At 44.5% G+C, this 19940-nt stretch overlaps 1 protein-coding gene across 3 annotated transcripts in view; it reads right to left on the reverse strand.

Moving 5' to 3' along the window:
• CLIP1 (CAP-Gly domain containing linker protein 1) overlaps window positions 1-19940 on the reverse strand; it is an 88480-nt gene that overhangs the window by 40955 nt on the left and 27585 nt on the right. For 2 of the 3 annotated variants that reach the window (XM_081113559.1, XM_081113560.1), the window contains exons 4-10: window positions 19491-19615; window positions 18774-18996; window positions 14735-14932; window positions 14034-14137; window positions 12549-12609; window positions 3019-3963; window positions 1375-1491 (exon numbers count right to left, since the gene is read on the reverse strand). In XM_081113559.1, coding sequence (XP_080969685.1) covers window positions 1375-1491; window positions 3019-3963; window positions 12549-12609; window positions 14034-14137; window positions 14735-14932; window positions 18774-18996; window positions 19491-19615 — 1773 coding nt within the window. Of the gene's footprint in view, window positions 1-1374; window positions 1492-3018; window positions 3964-7949; window positions 8055-11243; window positions 11277-12548; window positions 12610-14033; window positions 14138-14734; window positions 14933-18773; window positions 18997-19490; window positions 19616-19940 lie in introns of all 3 variants that reach the window. The other variant, XM_081113558.1, reaches the window with a different exon arrangement.

Below are 19940 nucleotides of genomic sequence, written 5' to 3' on the forward strand. Positions count from 1 at the left end.
ATCTTGTGCCATCCCACTCTGTCCCGCCCAGACGTGCCTCATCCCTTTGTCTGGCGTCTCCATGATGGATACTCCAGCTGCCCCTTAGTACCTTGGTAGCCTTCCTGGTTATCAAATCAACTGTCGAGATATCGCAATGCTTACTGCAAGTCACGCTTATTTTACTGAAAAACAGCCGTTGGAGCAGTGGTGCTGGCGATTCAGATAGGCAAAGATCAGCATCACGTGCTTCCTTTGCATGGTGGGAAAACTTATTTCTGCCCAGGGCCATAGGGATATTTATAACACCATTCACAGACCACACAAAATTATCACCTTAAAAACTGCCATGTGGTATTTGGTCAAACATTTAACTAACTCATCCCTAATGCCTTGGCAGGGCCGGACCAAATGATTTCTCAGGCCTCATATGGCCCGCGGGCTGGACGTTTCCCACCCCTGCAAGGGAAAAGGTGAAAGTCCTCAACTTATTAAGGAAAGAAAAAAGAATTGTATGCTGAGGTGAGAATCTTCTATCAGTGAAGCTGTGAAGGAACAGAAATTCCTGTTAGTCTTGGTGTTGCACCTCAAACTCCAAAAGTTAGGGCCACAGTGCGTGAAAAGTGCTTGATGGAAAAGGCATTAAATTTATGGGTGGCACAGCCGGCGTGGCTCAGTGGTTGAATGTCAACCTATGAACCATAAGGTCACAGTTCAATTCCTGGTCAGGGCAGATGCCTAGGCTGTGGGCTTGATTCCCAGTAGGGGGCATGCAGGAGGCAGCTGACCAATGACTCTCTCTCATCACTGATGTTCCTATCTCTCTCTCCCTCTCCCTTCCTTTCTCAAATCAATAAAAATATTTTTTTAAAAATTTGTGGGTGGACAAGCAGAGAACATGTCTCAATTAATGGCAAGATTTTGTGCCAGAAAGCACTGAGCCTGTACGAGGACTTCAGCAAGGGGCCCCTGAAACGAGTGACCACATAACGTTTATTACAGTACATTGTTATCACTGTTCTATTTTATTAGTTATTGTTAATCCCTTACTGTGCCTAACTGATAAATTAAACTTATCAAAGATCTGTATAGCATAGGAAAAAACACAGTACATACAGGGTTCGGTACCCTCGCAGTTTCAGGCATCCACAGGGGTCTTGGAATGTATCTCCCGCGGATAAGGGGGGACAACTGTAATACCTACCTTTGTTGCTAGTTTGGGTGTGATCTGATTCCCCTCAAGGTATTTAGCAGCCTATTACTAATAAGTTTGATTTAAATCAGTACTTTGAAAGAGAAAGAACTAGGTACAATGCTTTTTCTTTGTGGAGATTTTTGTTTGTAAACAGGAACAATTCGACTGGCCAGAGACTCAGGCTCCCAGCAGGTACTTACCAACACCTGAAGTTCTTTCTCCAAAGCCTCTTTCACATGACTGACTTCACTCACGTGCTCCTGGAGTTTGCTGAGTGTGAGCTCTTTCCCCTGCAGCTCTTTGGAAATGCTACTAGCCTACCATACAGTTACATGGTGCAGAAGCAAATGAACAAAAACAAAATAATAATGAGAAACAAAAAAATAAAACACAAAAATATTATGAGAAACAAACACAACCAAACACAACTGAAAGGGATAAAGGTGGGGGTAAGAAACCGTTTTGTTTTTTTTATTCTAAGAAACAAATGACTTTTCATAGTCAGTCCGAGATATAATGACCTAATGTCTATTTTAAGGTAATCAAAAGAGTGTTTTTCTATTGCTATATTTGGAATATCAACATGATTTAAAGCAGAAAGTGCAGATGCTTACTTTCTGAATGAGTTAGTTGAGCAATTTCATTTCCTGGACTTTAAAAGCCCTAAGATAGAAATGATGGGTACATGTGGTCTGGGTTAGCATTTTCTGTATTTTTTATATGCCTAAAGTACTCCAACAGCTAACATAAAAATGCACTAGACCAGAGTCATCAGAAATGGGCTTTCATTAAATCCTCATGTAAAAAAAAAAAAGTGCACCACTTTATATTAGCTGCATATTCCCCACAGATTTTTGTATTTTGATTGGAATTTTGGAATTGAGTGCGGAGATTTGAGAAAAATTTCCTGTAAATAGTTTATCATCTTCAACGAAGGTTACTTAGCAATTTTTGCCATTTGTCCGTCTTCCCCACTTAACCCTCACAACCCTTCCTTCTTTGCCGATAGAGCGGCTTCTCCTGCAAAAAGCTCAGAACATTCGGCATCAGTGGCAGCGCCTCACCGAGCGGCAGGAGGACCGGGAAGAGCATTAGCTCCTAGAACAAGCCATGAAATGAAGGCGACATTGTTGAACAAGGCTCGCAGTAGGAAATGAAGCTGGCAGACGTTTCACCTAACTTCCCACGCTTGGACCAAAAGCATCATCCAGTCTTTCCCCCCAGAGGAGGAATAGACAGTGTTCTGCTTGTGGCAGAGAAACTCTCCAACGAGACCTAAGAGGCACTGCAAAGGGCTCCAGGCTCTCAACCCGAGCTCTGCCGTGAGCGTTACTCATCACGGCATGTTCATATAGTACAGCCAAGTACCGCTCAGAGCTCACATTGTTTTCATATATGACCTCACAGACAAGGCAACTATGGCCCTGGGAAAGGAGACGATCATGTAAGTTTCTATCGAATTCATTCATTCATTTACCTTAGCGCCATCAATTAGGGAGTTCTCTATTTTAGAAAGAGATTCTAGACTGGAACTAAGCTTGAATGGGAGATCACAGAAAAGCATGGAGGTAAAGGAACCCACTGGAAACCAAAACGAATTCTCATAATTGAGCCATTATTTTCTCCAATTTCCTCAGATGAAACCATACTGAGGATGATCAAAACATACTATATTCAAGCTGGGAGATTTGTTAGCACTAAGCAATTTGTCTTACTTAAATCAAGGATTTGGAAGATGAGTTAACTTCAATGCAAAAAACAAACAAACAAAAACCACAAAACCATACAATGAAAAATAAGAAAAGCAAATGGAAAAGAAAAAGATGAAGGATGTCAATACAAACCTTGTCACTTGCAGCATTCCTTTCCACCTCTAAATTTTTAATCTGTTGCTCAGCTGCCTCAAACTGCTGTCTAAGTTTCTCGATCTCCAATTTACCTTCGGAACTGGCTTTCCGAAGAGCGTCCAGATCCAGCAGCTTTTCCTCGGCAGCCTTGAGCTGCGACGTAAAACTATCGATAACCTTGGTTTGCTCATTGCATTGGGCTTGCAGCACCTCTAGCTCCTTTACCTTTGTCTCGGCTTCCTGCAGTCTGTTCAAGGCGTCTTCCATTTCTACCAGGTGCTGGTCTTCTGCCTTGTCCAGTTTCGACTGGACGGCTTCCAGACTGTTCTCTTTCTCCTTAATGACCTCCATCAGCTTTGCCCTGACGGCTTCTATCTCTTGGGTGTGAGCAGACCGTTCGGAGTCTTGTTGATTCTGCAAGCTTTCTATTTCATGCTGGTAATCTAGTCTCATTTTCTCTATCTGCGTTTTCAGTGCGGCCAGCTCGGCCGTCTCTGTCCCCACCCCCTTGCTGAAGGAAGCCTTCAGCTCCTCCATGGCCTGCTGGTGGGACGCGATGGCGGTCTCCAGCTTGGACTTCCACAGGGCTATCACGTCCGAGTTCTCCTTGTTGGCGTGGTCAAGCTTGCTTTTCAGCGACTCGTTCTCCTTGGAGAGCTTCTCTGAGGCAGCCTGCAGAGCCTTCACCTCCTTCTGATGCGTCTCCTCCTGGGCTCCAAAGCGCTCCTTCAGCGAAGCGATTTCTCTTTGATGGTCAGTACGGGCGGCTTCTAACTTCTCTTGCAAAGAGCTTATCTCTTGCAAAAGGGAGAGCGACGTGTCAACATCCCCGGCAGGTTTATTGGACTCGAGCCTTCTTCGCAGCTCGGCTACTTCCTGCACTCTCAACGCTAGGTCTTTCTCTAGCTCCATTATACGAGACTTTTCTGATACTGTAGCCACCTATTAACAGCAGTCCAAAAAAAAAAAAAAAAAAAGAGAGATCATTTAAATAACAAATCACTGACGATTTTATTTAATTTGGAAGATCTTAAGTAAACCTATTCCCATCTCAAGGCAGCAAACTACCCCCACAATGCCTACATGAGAGTTTGTCTCTAACTATGATCGTGGCTTAAGCCCAGTTCTGGTAGCTCCAATTCAAAACTATAATCTTTGTCAAACTTCCACCACCATCTTGACATGCTAAAGGAATCTAAAATTGATATTGAGTTTAGCTCCAAAAATACTTCCTTTTCCTCCAAAGAAGCTTAAATCGAGGAAGTACACGATTACCAGCATGAAATTGATAAGAAGTTAACAGAAACAGTAACTTTCAAAGGTCTCAAATATTTCTGCAGGCTGGTCGAAAGAATCCTCCTTATTTTGCCTGCTTTTTCTCTCCGCTTCACTCAGGATGTATAAACGCTTATTGATCTGATGGAGATGATTTTAAAGAAATGTGCTGTTCAGTATAGTAGCCACGAGCCACCTATGGCTACAGGGCACTTGAAATGGGCTCATCTGAGCTGACATGGCTGACAGCATAAAATACGCATCAGATTTTGAAGACTTGGAGAAAAAAGAACATAAAATATCTTATTAATGATTTTATATTAACTGCATGATGAAATGATATTTTGGATATATTAGTTTAAATAAAATATATTATTAAATTCACCTGTTATCTTTTTTGAAAAGTATGTTAATGTGAGTACCAGAAAAATTCAATTATATATATATATATATATATATATATATATATATATATATATATACACACATATGTGGCTCATATTATACTCCTATTGAACAGCACGGGTATCAGAGGTGTAAAATTACCTATCCAATGTTTCAACGAATAGCACATCAACTGTAGAATAAAAGCCTCAACTGGATGATGAATTAACTTACTAACCTTCTTTTTTTAAAAAAATGACAAAGAATGATGACTTACCTGCAATTATATAAAAGAATCCTACATAGCACCCCCTCTTGGGACTGTTTAATTCTGTCGCATTCTGAGGCGCACACCTCGTTCCCTTAACCCAGTGGTTCTCGGACTCCAGTGCACATGAGCCACCTGGACACATGTCTACAGGGCAGGTGCCCAGTCACTCCCATATATTTTGATTCTATTTCATCTCTGGGAGGGACCCAGAACCTGCTTCTTTTAAATACACACCCCAGGACTAAGAAAAACACGCAACCTGTGGCCTTTCTTTCTCAGGAAAGTATCTCCCTCTGCGACCTGTTAGGCAGTCAGATTAGTCTACAAAATACGTGGGAATTAGTAGCTTCACGAATAAAAAGCATTTGGCTCACCTGGGAAGTAGAAGGGAGCGTGAATGACTAAACACACCAGTGAGCCCCAAACCTCCTGGGTCAAGCTCCTCCCCCTCACTGCCTGTGCTGGGACGGGAAGGAATGGTTGCGCTGACTCCATCTCCTCTGCCCACATATAGGCTGTGGTATCAATAAAGACTAAAATGTCCACAGGGAGACAGGAAAAGAACGTACTTGGGTCTCCAAAACGGCACGATCGAGTCACTAAATACCTCAGAGCTCCCTATACCTATTGTGTTTCGGGGCCACAGCCGATTCAGATTCGAGATGTTAATTCATCAACGTTTTTTCTGGGGTGTGCAGCAGGGTAGTTCCAGAGTTTGTTACCACAAAGTCAGGTACAGAATATTGACAGGCCCCATTGCTACCAGGTCTATGACAAATAAACCCAATAGAGCAATAGTTCTTAATTTGGCAGAACAAAACAGTCAAACTGAGGAAATGCCACGTGAAGAAAATAATAAATAGTGTGGCTGTACTTCATGTAGCATTTTCATAGCACGTCTATTTCTTTTTCTTTCTTTTTTTAATTTCCCAAAGTCTGCCCTCAGGCAAAACTGCCTATGGGTTTGCCTCTCCTGTTAATTTGAGGCCAGAAAAGCCAGGTGTCATTTCTTATTCTTGCTAAGATCTCTACAGCCCCGAGCACACCGTTTATGAGCTGGGCGTATTGGCTTGTAGGAATCCTAAAGCGCTTCCTAAAAGGAGTACAGGTGATATGCAACATATATGGGGACTGGCTGATTTCACGTTTGACAGACCAAAAGTGAGGATCAACAGAAGACACGACTTGTTACAGAAAAATGACAGCTTGAGCCCTGACCAAGTAGCTCAGTTGGTTAGAGCAACATCCCGATACACCAAGGTTGCGGGTTCGATCCCAGGGTCAGGGCACATAAAAGGATCAACTAACGAATGCATCAATAAGTGGAACAATAAACTGATGTTTCTTGTTCTTCCTTCCTTCCTTCCTTTCTCTCTCTCTCTCTCTCTCTCTCTCTCTCTCTCTCTCTCTCTCTCTCATTAAAAAAAAGATTTAATTTAGAAAAAAGAAAAATGACATCTTGAATCGGAACTGTGTGAATAAGCCATGCGGTGAATGGATGTCTTCTTATTCACAGCCACAAAAAAAAGCATCAAAGGTGTTTGCTGACAAAGCAGTTTGGGAGAGGAGTTTGAAAGTAAAAACTATCCTTCCTTCCACCGTGGAGCTCAGCCTTATCATCAGTTCCTTCTACTTCCCAGGCCAAGTCTTTGGCTCCTGAGCAATGGAGAGACCACCAAACTACCAGGGTATTTCTCTCACCCCATACACAGGAGATAGCTTTAGTGTTGAGACTGACTGAGAACATTTTCTTTCTTCTTAAAAAAGTAAAAACATGACTTAGAGAAGAAAAATCACTCAATTATGTAGATTTTTAGATCAGTCGATGATTTGTCAACAGGGATATTTCTAAAAATACTAATGATTCAAAAGAAAAAAATCAGGTTTTATAACCAATAGTTGATCAGAGATAGAGTAGTTTTAAAATTTTAAAATTAAGATCTGGGCAATTTAGCCATTAACAGTCAAATTCACTGATACATACACACACACACACACACACACACACACATTTTCTTCCATATAAATAACTCATATTATTTCTTAAACGTTTCATCACAAAACTATTCCCATAACAGTCAGACTCTGTGGTTAAGGGTACAGAGTCTGGGGCCAAATGGCCTAGATACAAATCTTGGCCCCACCTTGTTATTACCTGTATGACCTTAGGCAAATTACTTAATCTCTTTGTGCCTCACTGTCCTCATCTATAAAATGGGAACAATATTACCTGGGGTTGTGGTGAGACTAAGTTAATACTTGTAAAGTACTCAGCATAGTGCCTGGCATGAAGTAAGCACCGTGTAGGTGCGTTTAACAAGCATATAAGCAAAAACATGACCAACGCAATGGCTCCAGGGGGGCTCAGCGTGGTAAGAAGCCATTCTGGTTCCCAACACACCTTTCCTCCTACCGCTGGCATTTTAACCACCGAGGTGACAGAAAGGAGGGAAATGCGAAGAGAAAGCAGGTATCAAGAAAAAAACAGAAGGTGACTGGGGTAAAAGTCCTTAACTCTCACTTAAAAGAATCAATGTTTCCATTCCCTTCCCCCAAGAGGCCAGGGTCGGAGGCAGGAAAAGAGAGCTAAAGTTAAAAAAAAAAAAAAACAGTAACAAAAAAGTATCTAGAAAACCCAGTGACTAGGAATAGGGGGATGAGAGGACAATTGACTGCTTATGGCGAACTGGAGAAATAAATTTTGAGGTAGGAATACAAAGAACCGCAAATGCAGCCACGTATACAAATGTATACAGTTGTAGAGTTTCTGATCTTGGTTTTGGCTGAGTGAGGCACAGGAATGAGTCTTTTCACCTTTGACCAAAGATTTGACATAAGACTCCTGTGCCTACCCATCCGTCTAAGCTCACCAACAGTATCAGGACCAAACTCAGGTCGAACCACTGGGTCAAGGCTTAGGCCATCGCAAGGCGCGTCGCCCGAGGTGTCCAGCATTCACATACACGGGTCCGCTTCATTAAACAGTGAAAACCATTACCCTAGTGTCTTCTAACTCCCTCTGGAGTTTGTCAGCTTTGGTCTTTTCAAAGAGCAGGCTCTGTTCAAGCTCCTTAATGCGGGCATGCTCCAGTTTGGTCTGCGTCTGTTAGTAAAAAGGAAGAGGAAGAGAACAGTGCCACCGTGACATGCCAGCACAGGAGGGGACAGCGGCATGCAGGCTGAGCCACCAGCACCTTCCGCCAGGGGACGAACAAGACGGGAGATGGAGACGGGAAGAGGATGGAAGTGAGATGAGGAGGTTGGGGGTGAGGATGTAAACTACCAACAGGAGGATGAGGTGGGCGGGGGACATGAGCTAGGCTATTGAGAAAGGAAAAATGGAAAACACGTGAGGCAGGATGAAAACTGTCAGATGCATGCAGCCAAATACAAGTTATATTGATAAGTGAAGTTTATCAGCACAAATTAGAACAGTTAATATTCCTCTAAACTACCATTCTTCCCTCCTCCCCACAACAGCTATTTGACATTAACGAATATGTAACTGTCTTGGTGACTTTAAAAAGTAGATTGACCCTCACAATGACCACTATGACTAAATACGGAGAAGGTAATGTAGCAAACCTTATGAATGGTCAGTAAATCCCTAGAGCAGAACCTTGCACTTTGGCACAGATTTGATATGAACAAGGGTCAGGCATGACACCTCACAGGGGGACTCTAGACAGAGAGCTACGGAAATCACATCAGTGGCCTCTGATGAGACTCTCGGCAACATTCTCACATCTAACAGGAAAGAGCCACTAACGCTCTAATTTGTTTCTAGCGGTGGCTTTTCTAAAGGCTGTCACCAGAAGAAAAAAGAAAAAAGGAAATCAGATTTACAAAAAGAAAATTCCAGTAACAGTTATGCTCCACAGCCTCCATCCCTGAGGCTCAGAGCAGGAGAAAAGTTTGGCCAAAACTGGACTCTTTATCTTGATCCCTAGACGTAGTTCTTATCTCAGAGGGAAGAAATGGTGACTCAACACAAACGCGTGAGTTTGAACTCCACGCAAGAAGAGCTGGTGAGATCCTACTGTGTTTCAAAACCTCTGAGCTTCTCCATCCTCCCTCACTCATACGGAACCCGATGGAGAAGCCGGAGGTGACCTCTTTCTAGCAGGTTTAAGTACAACACAACCTTCATCAAATAATCCTGATGTCCGTCTGAATGCACCTCTTTCCCGCTCACCTCTCTCCCCGAGAGGTGCAGTGTAACCAACGGATAAAACCCACTGAGAGAGCTGTTCCCAGAAGCTTCTAGTTACTGCAGTAACTTAACTATTTTGTGGTTCCAACCGGTCAGATCTATTGGTTTGAACCATTACGGGAAATGAGAACATGACAACAAACTCTAAATAAAGAAGTAAACAGTAGTGCAGAGCTTAATAGAGGGTGGGATGCTGTACACTGTAACCCTGGAGAGGCCAATGCATTCAAGAGCTCCCTTTGCTTGCAATCCAGGTATAAATCACCATGGAACGCTTAAACAGTGAACACAAAATTAAAAACAAAAAAAAGCCATCTCAACTCCTTCAGCTCTTACACTCAACAAAAATAACACTGGAAACCTAGTTATGTGGATCGTCCCCTGCGTCCGGACATGTCTCAGACAGAAGTTGTTCTGTTTTCTGCTTCTATAATCTGATCCAGGACTACGTAACTGTGGTCGCAGCCTCAAGCACTGAAACCCAAATAGCAAAAGGCAACAAAACCTTTTTTCTCCTCTGGACACCGAGTTCAGTGTCCTGGGGGTGAAAGGTCACCACTTCAAGATAAAAAGCCCATGACCACTGAGTGCGCTCCTCGCCCCCTTCCGGGTGACTGCAGCGAGACCTCCCTGCTGGCGGGGTGCACACCGATGACCTGGGACTGCACCTCTGACCAGCCATCAGCACGGGGACTAGAGATCCACTTCCACGCCATGGAATGCAGTCAGTCAAAACGTTACACCCAACAGGACAACCCTCCTTGTTAACTGACTCCTTTCTCAGAAGACACGTGTCCCAGAAGGCAGTCCTGGGACAGGCGGAGAGGGCAAGCAGAGGCTCTGCAAGAAGCGCACAGAGAGGCGGGAGGGAGACCCCATGCAGACTGACACTGGACGCAGCGAGAGCCCACGTGGAAGGAGAGAGGAGACCCAGATCACTGAAGTAGCTGCACAAAAAGGGAACCTTCAGAACGGAGGCTGTCGTAAAAGTTCAGTCTGGAGTTGTATATTCTACCTGCCAGGAGGCGGTGGGGAGAAACAGTGTTTGCCTCAATTTTGTTCTCTTGTGGTGATAAATCACAGTGAGAAGTTTTTGGGTATCTTTCAGTTGGCATCAGAGCTGAAGCCTGGCTTTCGAGGTCACTTTTGTAAGATTTGAATTGGGTGTTTAATCTTAAGCAGAAGGAGGGAGGAAAACACCTACATGCCTAGTAGCACTGCTACCCTAAAAACTTCACTTCGAAAATAATAAATTTAAAACACTCAGTCTCTTCACTGAAGAATTCTAGCCTCTAGGTCAGGGGTGGGCAAACTTTTTGACTCGAGGGCCACAATGGGTTCTTAAACTGGACCTCAGGGCCGGAACAAAAGCATGGATGGAGTGTTTGTGTGAACTAATATAAATTCAAAGTAAACATCATTACATAAAAGGGTACGGTCTTTTTTTTTTTTTTTTTTTTTAGTTTTATTCATTTCAAACTGGCCGGATTCGGCCCGCGAGCCGTAGTTTGCCCACGGCTGCTCTAGGTTCAAAAACTCGGGAAACTACCACATTGACGAATTCCAAGTTTGTATTTCTAGTCAGCTGCAAGGACAGGCACTGGCCAGCAAGGGGTGCTCACACCCAAGGCAATCAGTCTGGGATTTGCAATTCCCTTTTAACTCTCCTGGGAATAAAATTAGACAATTTGGGAAAACTTCCCCCAGAATTTCTATAACTCCATCTAATATATTTTATGCTTCATCTCTTTTGGAATAATTCTATTAAAATTAGAAAACATTATGTATTAAGGCCAGGCCCCCAGACAAAATTAATTTTGCCCGTTTCTGACAAAATTTCTTATGAAGTAAACACATGCCTATGTATTAAACAAATGGATTTATAGAACTTAGTCATAACATACAATTTCTTCAGGATACAAATGTAACTGCTTTGAAAGCCACATGCACAGAAATATTAAGGTCAAAGTCTCAAGGTCAGATTATGCAGTTAGTATTTGAGTATATCAATAAGCATTTTAATCTGTAATCAATCTGTGTTAACAAGGAAAATATCCACACAGTTAAGTGCCCTCTTACATTCTCGGGATCTTCAGAAATCTGGCTCTTTTGCTATCAGTAAAAAAATAAAAAATTAAACAACAACAAAAGAGAGATTCGACTCAAGTTTCAATGTTAGGGTTTCAAAATAACTTTGATTAATTTCAAGTAAGTTTATCAGACAGACTATATACTAGCCTAGTGCTGATGTAAATATTTTCATTTGTCCTTCTCCCAAACACCATAGGCTATATTTCAAATGAATTGGATGATGATATGAAACTTCTAATGAAACTTTTAGGGTGTTTGTAAGTGGATGAGGATAACACAAAAGTAAACTAAAGAAATGTAAGTGTACAATATATGTAATGAATGAAGACTTATTATTACTAATAATCCATTAAATCCTGGGCTTTATAAAACTAAAACTCAGAAAATGTTTTCCTTACTTTTTGTTAACTTTAAGGATACACTTATTTCCAAAGAAATCAGAGTTCCTATTTGGAAGTCCCTTGAAATGTAAGCATGGTATGGGCAATCAAAAGACTCTAAAATTGTAATGGTAGCATAAATGTATATTTTGAGAGCTGCACAAAAACGTGCAGTTTTTACAAAAATATTACAGATTAAAGTACCAAAAATTTGCAGAATTTGAAAATTTTAATAATTTATACGTGTCATATATCTAGCAGTGGTTTGAAAAGCATCAAGACCATTGAACTCTGGTGTCTATTTGAAAAAACTAATATGAATAATTGTTACGAGATGAGAAACTTGATTGTAAAGAAAAATCCCCATTAATTTAAAATATGCCATGGAAGTAAAAGCTAAAATATAAATTGCTCTTGTTTCTTTCTGGTAATTACTTTTGTAAAAAGCTCAACTATTAGAACATAGATTTATCCCTTTCACGGGGTTATAAAAGGTTTGTCCTGCTCAGTGGAAGAAGCACGGCTCTGTTTCGGGCTATTAGGATAAAGCAAAAAAAAATGCTCCTCCCAAGGAATGCAGTTTCTGGTCATCAGAGGGACACGGAGAGTCTCTCTTGGGACACACTGCTAGATCTATGACTCGATTAACTCCAATTTGAGGTTTTTGAATTTCAAAGCACAAGGAAAGAGTAGTGAAAACTTTACTGGGCCACAGGAGGTGGGATGGCTCGGTCGCAGGCTCAGAGGCTGCCCATCACCGCCGGCAGCCATGCCCACGGCCCCGCTGGCCAGAGGCTGGGCTCCTGCCATCACTCTGCTGCCCGTTCTGGCCACATCAGCTGGCACAATGATTTCGTCCACATTTCTGCACATGGGGACCCATAAATGCTTCAGACAGCTGGAGGGGTTTTACCTCAAGGTCGCCTTTAGTAATTGATTCTTCCTCCACCCGGAACTGAAGATCCTCCACCTTCCTGTGGAACGAGAGGGAAACAAAGCACTGAAGACAACGGGAACAAGCGACACCCTGGCACACTCAGCACATGACCACGGAAAGAAACGCCTCAGAGGCACAGGAAATAAATGCATCTTTAGGCCTCTGGTGTATGCGCCCGAGAGCTCTACTCTTCCTTGGGAAGCCCCAGAGTTTTATCCAGGTACGCGTTCCAGAAGGCAGGAGGTAAGAGCTGAGAAAAATCAACCAGTTCCCTTGGTCACAAGCACCAGAATGGATCTGATCAAGACGAGGTCTGCCTCATGGGAAGAGGTCTGATGCCCTCAAGCTACTGTAGAGCTGGAAAGACAGTTCTCCTGCTCCGCAGTCAGCAGAGCCAGGGAAGGTTTCACAACAGAGCAAAGAGTCCGGAGGGACCTGTCACTGTGGCTCCTTTGCCTGCACCCGTATTCAGGAGGCGAGGAGAATGTCCTACGTCAGTGATGGCGAACCTATGACACGCGAACTCATTTTTTTGGTTGATTTTTCTTTGTTAAATGGCATTTAAATATATAAAATAAATATCAAAAATATAAATCTTTGTTTTACAATAGTTGCAAATATCAAAAAATTTCTATATGTGACACGGCGCCAGAGTTAAGTTAGGGTTTTTCAAAATGCTGACACGCCGAGCTCAAAAGGTTCGCCATCACTGGTCTATGTACAGTGCTCCTCTGTCCAATGAGAAAGTGGTTTCCCTGGTCAGAGACTGCATCCCACCTCCACTGGGCTGGCCCCTCACCACAGAGTCTATGACCATCCTGACTGCTAGTGAGCCAAGTCGCTGTCAGAAACGGCATTAAGTGCAACAGTTGAGGACTAACATCCCATAACCAGAGATGTTCGCACGGTTTCCATGAAGATGCTTTTTGTGGAGAGATTGTTTGTTAACAGCCTCAAAACCCTTCTATCATGCCCACGCTTGCTCTCTCTCTCTCAGTTTAGCACCTGATTTCGTCCTGACCTGGAAGATTCCTTAATTGCCTCACGTGAGAGCCTTGTTTTCCTAATAAGGTACTGAGTTTCTCGAGGACAGGGACCGTGTGTCACCCATTAGACATACTACGACTTCATCAGCCACCTGGGTAAATCCTAGGGGGCTGGGCCCAGCACCCCCCCACGGGGCTGGGGCTGAGTGAACGCCACCACACAACTAGGGCTGCTTGGCACACAGTAGGTGCTCCACAATGATTGTTCAGTTCATCAGGCCATGTCTGGATGATTACAAACGACTCACAGGAAGTCAAATCAATGCAAACCCTCCTCTCACAGAAGGAAGACTTCTATTCCCGCTGAACACGGCCATTCCTTTGGTTCTACGGGCTGATGCCAACATGGTTGCTAATGGGAAGGAAGTTTAAAAGGAAAGGGCCTCACGTGCCCCAGGGGACGGTTTAGGATCACCTTTTCTCCTCTTCTAGTTGGTTGAGCAGTTCCACTTTCTCCCTGTCGGCAGCTTCCACCATGGCTCGCAGCTGGTCCATCTTGGCTTCCAGCTCCAGGACGTGCTGGGGAGGCAAGGGTGTCAGTGAGCGGCCTCTCTCTGACCCAGACAGGCCCAGGGACGCCTCCAAAGAGCTATGGCTAAGTGGCACCATTGTGGGCTGGCGTTCCTCCAAAACCTTTCCACGTTAGAATGCATTCTATGATTTTTAATAGGTTATTATCAGCCGCATTCCCGGAGGACGAGGATGGAAACCACACCATGATGGCAGCAGAGGGCAATGTTACAACAACGCCCATCTATGGAAGCTAAAACTCATGCAGAGGATCATCTACAAAACAGAAGTTGCAATCACAGGTGACGTCCAATTAAGCAAGGCTCACCTAGCACTGACAGGCCAAAAGACCTGGACATAAAGACCAAGAGGCTAAGGTGCACTCAAGAAGAACAAAACTCCGCCTTTATGATGATGCAAACTGGGACTCCAGGTCACAGCTTTCAAACAAGCCCAGCAAAGACATTTCTAGTGCTCCCGGGACTAGCTCCCGGCACCAGAAGGTAGTTCGGCCTCCTTCCCTCAACTTAGAACCTGCCACCATCTCTGCAACGCGATCAGCTTAGAACCTGTCACCATCACCACAAGGCCAGCGCCAGACTTCACCTGGTCGTGTCCGTCCCGGGCCAGGGCTAGCTCCTGCTCTATTTCCCCCACGTGGCTCGTGGCCTTGGCCACCTCCGCCCTCTCTAGATCCCGTTCGGCCAGCAGCTGCTCAATGTGCTGCTGCTTCTCTTTCAGGGCCTCCTGGAGGGCGGTGGTGCCGGAGATCTTCCTGGCGTACCGGGAGGAGGTTTCGGTCAACTGCAAAGGAAAGTGAAAGAAGTGAAGGGTGATGACGTACGAGGGACGCGGGCAGGGAGTGATGCATGCAGGGTGGGTGCCTCCTCAGCAAAGCGAAAGCGCTGCCCCAGCTCTCAGGCTTGCCAATGACTTGGAAAGGCTCTTCATCAAGAAAACAAGACAGCATGCGCCTCCTGTCTGTAAATTCCACAAAGAAAAATGCAAAGAGGCCGTGGACCAATCAGGAAGATGTCTAGAAGAATGAGTGGCTCAAGTCAAAGCTACCCTGAGCTCAGCTGACAGGGCCTTACAGGAATCTAGAAAAATTCCACAGAACCCATTTTAACATGTTTCTCTCCACTCCACTCTGACCTAAGCTTCACTTATAGCTGTCTTCTTGTTACGACATTTTGGGCAATCTTTTGATCTTTAGACTCGAAGTTGAGACCAATAGATCCCCCTCTGCATCACAAACCTTTCTTCAATTGATTAAATAGTTGGACCATTGCCAGGACTTTCTTCATCTTTGTTTCAGAGTGAAAGGCAGAGGCGATCTCGCCAGCAATGTAGCCTTGAGGAGCTGAATGCACATCCCCACAGAGATTGATAAGGACAAGATGAAAAGGACCACTGACCTGCCTTCAGGTGCATGGGAGTGGGTGAGCGTGTGTGCATATGTCTGGGCAAGGACACACATAAGAGGAAGAAAGAAAAAAACATGAGACAAAAAGGAGGAGAAAGAGATTTATGGACAAAGAGAAGTAGGGGAGAGAAGGAGGGTGAGAAAAAAGGGGGCACGGAAAGAGAAGGGGAGGACAATGAGAAGTGGGGGAGAGTGACTAGGAAAGGAGTGGATTAGGAGGGTCTCAGCTTGGTCACCTGTTTCACATGCCCGAATCCTCCATCTTGAGGCTAACGTCACATAAAAGCACAGAGCAAAGAACCTCCTACTGCATGTTAACAGATAATTGGGCAAGTCGACTACTATTCTTCCAAGCCCAGCTTTAGAGGCTGGTGGTCGCGAAAGGGCCTCACGGCTTGGCGAGTGTGCGTGCAGGGCTGTTCCCTCAGCGACTGCTAGGTTGCGGGTCACTGCAGCCCTGACTTCACCTTCTGCAGCTGGGGCCTCACCTGTGGCTTGAATGCTCTTCTCGTCCTCAGTTTGAGGACGGGGACCTGCCATCCACTCCAAGTGAGGCAATCTGAAGACTAGGAGAGGCAAGGATCCTATCAAACCCGAGTAGTCCTTAGTGGCTTCTATTTAGTGAAATTGCTTGAATTACATACTGGGGAAGGAGGAATTCCTGTTCTTTTACATTTGACCTTGACTTTCCAGTTTCAGTACATGTGTGGTTGGATTATACGTTCCCACACCAACATTTCTTCCTGAAGACACTAAATCTGAGGTTCGTGCAGAGATGCCCCAGGGGACTGCAGCAAACAGCAGTGAATCTCAAGGGAAACAGCGACACCTGTTGGACACCATGCAAACTACAGCTTGAGGCAATTCCGTTTTAGCAGGCTGTGGCTAGAAATACTAAACACTAAAGATTTATTCAAGGGTTTAGGGTTTACAAACTGGAAACACGGGTAGAAAATACCCAGGGTGTCCCTCTGAAGAAGAAATAAAATCTAAGAGTTCTCACAGTGCACATTCCTGAGAAGGATCCGTTCTGCATCCTTAGCCTCTGGATGGGTCCGAGATGGTCATCTTCCGGACGTCCCGTGGTCTGGCTAATGGACATCAGGTGGTCTGGACGTGTGAACATTCTTTCCTAAGAAGTTTAGGTTCCTCAGCTAATTAATGAATTGCTTCCTCGTGCCTCAGCCAACGCGGTTTCAGTAATTTAGCTGCTTGACCACAGTGACTCCATTTTCTTTCTTCATGCCTCAGGTGGTCATACATATTCCTTTAGGTGATGTCATGTCTTTCCGAAGCTCGGTTTGTGCTACTGCCATGACCAAAAGCAAGGACTATACCAACAAAAATCAGTGCGGCACCAAAAATGAGGGCAGTGGTGCTCAGGGAGATTCCAAGATTTGACAGGTGCCCAACAGCAGCATACGACCTGGTAGTGATGCGTGATTGTTACTCAAGAATGAATTTAAAATATTTGTCCTTTTAATTAATAGGCGTCATTTTTTTAAACAGCTACCAACTCCTGAGACATAAATATTAAGCTATTTAAACCTAATTACTTAATAAACAGAACTGTCAGCTACTTCTCCTGACCTAGGGCCACCATGAAAATATAACCCAGACACTAAAGGGGCTGTGAACCTAGGAGGCCTGGGAATCTCTGTGCCCAACACTTCCAGATCATTCCGCAGGAAAGTCTTTAGACTTTTTTATATATATGAGTAGGATTCTGTTGCTGAGATACATTTCTAGGAAGGCACATTTCAAATTTTCTATATTCTTGGCATATTCTTTTATCATGCTTTTTGACTTAGAAACCACAGCTACCCTGTATAAAAATATTTTTTAAATAAGCTGTTTTGCAAGGCGAGAAGACTCCTTTCTCTTTTGTTGGCATCCTTCCCTAAATGAGTTGTCAGAATTGGTCTGAGAGTAAGAGGGGAGGCTGGGGGGAGCGAGGAGAGCTTGGCTATTTTCCAAGGAAATGGACTCATGATTACAACGTAATAGAAATGATTCAGGAAAGAATTCCTAACCCAGACCTGACACCTCTGTGGAATCGTCCGGGATTGACAAAGCAGATGAGACATCCATGTTGGAGTTTGTGGACCCCTGGAACAAGGCGTTGTCGAAACTGAGGTTTTTCACCTCCACTTCGTTGCGTCTGTCAACCTTTTCTATAAAGTCCATTTGTAACTGTTCTGTGGAAGGTGCAGACTTTCTCTTCAAATGCAAAATGAAATAGTCCAAGCGCATTTTTACTGAACTGATGAGGAAGAAGAGCACCTGGGCTGGCGGCCGGAGCAGCACAACCCCCACTTCTAGGGCAGATCCCTCTGCCTTGCCTTTCCCTGCCCGACATCACCCGAAAGAAGGCAAACCGAGATCACACCACTTAGCATCCTAACTCCTGTCCGTAGTTCACCATCATCACCGACCTCAGCCTGGAGGACAACACTGCCATTTCAAAATTCAACAGTACTCGCCTCCCTTCAAGTAGATAAGCGTAATGGCAGGGGCCGACGCCAAAAAGGCACTGCTTTGACCCTGATGAAGTGCGCATTATCAACCAGAACGAGACGCTGCTATTTTATTTTAATTCTGATGACTCTATGTTTAGTGATCTAAATGGGGGGAGGGGGGAAAAGAGGGGGTGGGAGGAGGACAGAGAGAGAAGACAAAACAAAACATAGCTCTTCCGAGCATCCTTTCAAGTCCTAGAAGTTCCCCTCTGTGTCCTCTGGCCCAGGTTGGGAACACTCCACACATTATCTGCTTTCAGAGGGTTAGACTGTATTCATGTCAAAATTGCAAGAACATGGCTTTGCTCAAAATACTTTAGTTCCTAAAATTGTTTGAAATCAGAGACCTACGTTATTAAGGAAAAGGAACACCACCACCCCCAATTTTCCAGTCTTTCTTGCGCCCAAAGTAATTTCTAAGAAAAGCAGTCATCTCGTCGGTAGTGGCTAGATTCACTCAGAACTGCTACACCGTGAAGCCTTAGGAATCGGAAAGGGGTTGTTAAAAACTATTTTGAAACGTGTACTCTTGCTAGAGTTTAATTCTGTGACCCTGGCAAGGATATTCACAAGCTACAGCTAACGTTTAGCACAAGGGTGAGGGGCGACTTAGTATTTCTAGAAGCAGAGCAGGTGCACTGGCTGCCAGCGTTGGCCGTGCCGGGAGGCAGAGACATGCAGTGAGGAGAGAGAGGCTTACTAATCCTGTGCGACTGGGCTTGCTGCTGACGGAGGAGGCCACCGAGCTCAGGGAGCTGAGAGAGGACGCAGATGGGCTGCGCTTCAGGCTGGCGGGAGTGGTGGCCATCACTCGCCTCACCGCGGCGGCCTTGGCTTTGGCTGGCGTAGTGGAAGGGAAGCCGATCTTGGTCACTTTGTGGACGGGAGCAAACAGGCCATATTTGGGTTGACACTGAAAATACCTTGAGAGAACAATAATAAGGAAAGTGACAAAAAAAAACTTCATTAGGAGAAACTGTAACGAGAAAGCGCTCCTAACTCCTAAGTCGTGACTGGTTTGCTGTCAATTCTACCGATCAGCTGGGGGAGGGTGGGGTGACGCACAGCAGGCAGGGTTCACACGGATGAAGGCTGCTAAATAACCTCAGCAATGTTTTAGAAAACACATCATAAATAATAACGTCATGCACAGAGGATGAATTGCTCATCGGGTACTAAGGTAACAAAGGGAATGAATATTTCTACCACCAGATAAACATACAGCAGAGGAGTTCAGCAATACAGTGATCCACTTAATAAAACCTTGCCAGACAAAGGGAGAAGGAAATCGAACAAGTGTCTAATGCTGGCAGCTCTTCAAGACACTCATTTCCATGTTATTAGACACAACGGGTGAGACCTGCTCGCACCTTTTCGTGGAAGAGTGAGACAAGATGGTGCCCAATTCCAAACAAACCTTGTGCCAGCAACAGCCCCGTCATTCTTCCCAAGAGGCTCATCTAACTCCACACCACACCACTCCCCCTTGGCAAAGTCCGTCTCCCCGAGAAACCGGACTACACCAGCCTTAGTGCCACCGACCTGCAAGAAGAGAGCGTTAAAGTGAGGAGATGAGCGTCGTACCAACACTTCATCTTCTGCAGTTCCCACCAAGGATGGCGCACTACGCACCCTCATTCTATCAGCAGGCTTCCTTCCCTTCTCCACTTCCTTTTGGTTTACTGTTCTTTCCTTCCTAATTTCTTCTTCTTTTTTTGTTATTCTCACCCAGGGATATTTTTCCATTTATTTTTAAAGAGAGTGAAAGGGAAGTAGAGAGGAGAGAGAGAGAGAGAGAGAGAGAGGAGAGAGAGAGAGAGAGAGGGGGAGAGAAACATGGATGCGAGAGAGACACATCAATTGGTTG

This window comes from Myotis nattereri (assembly GCF_964212035.1).
Source record: "Myotis nattereri genome assembly, chromosome: 19".
NCBI lineage: Eukaryota > Metazoa > Chordata > Mammalia > Chiroptera > Vespertilionidae > Myotis > Myotis nattereri.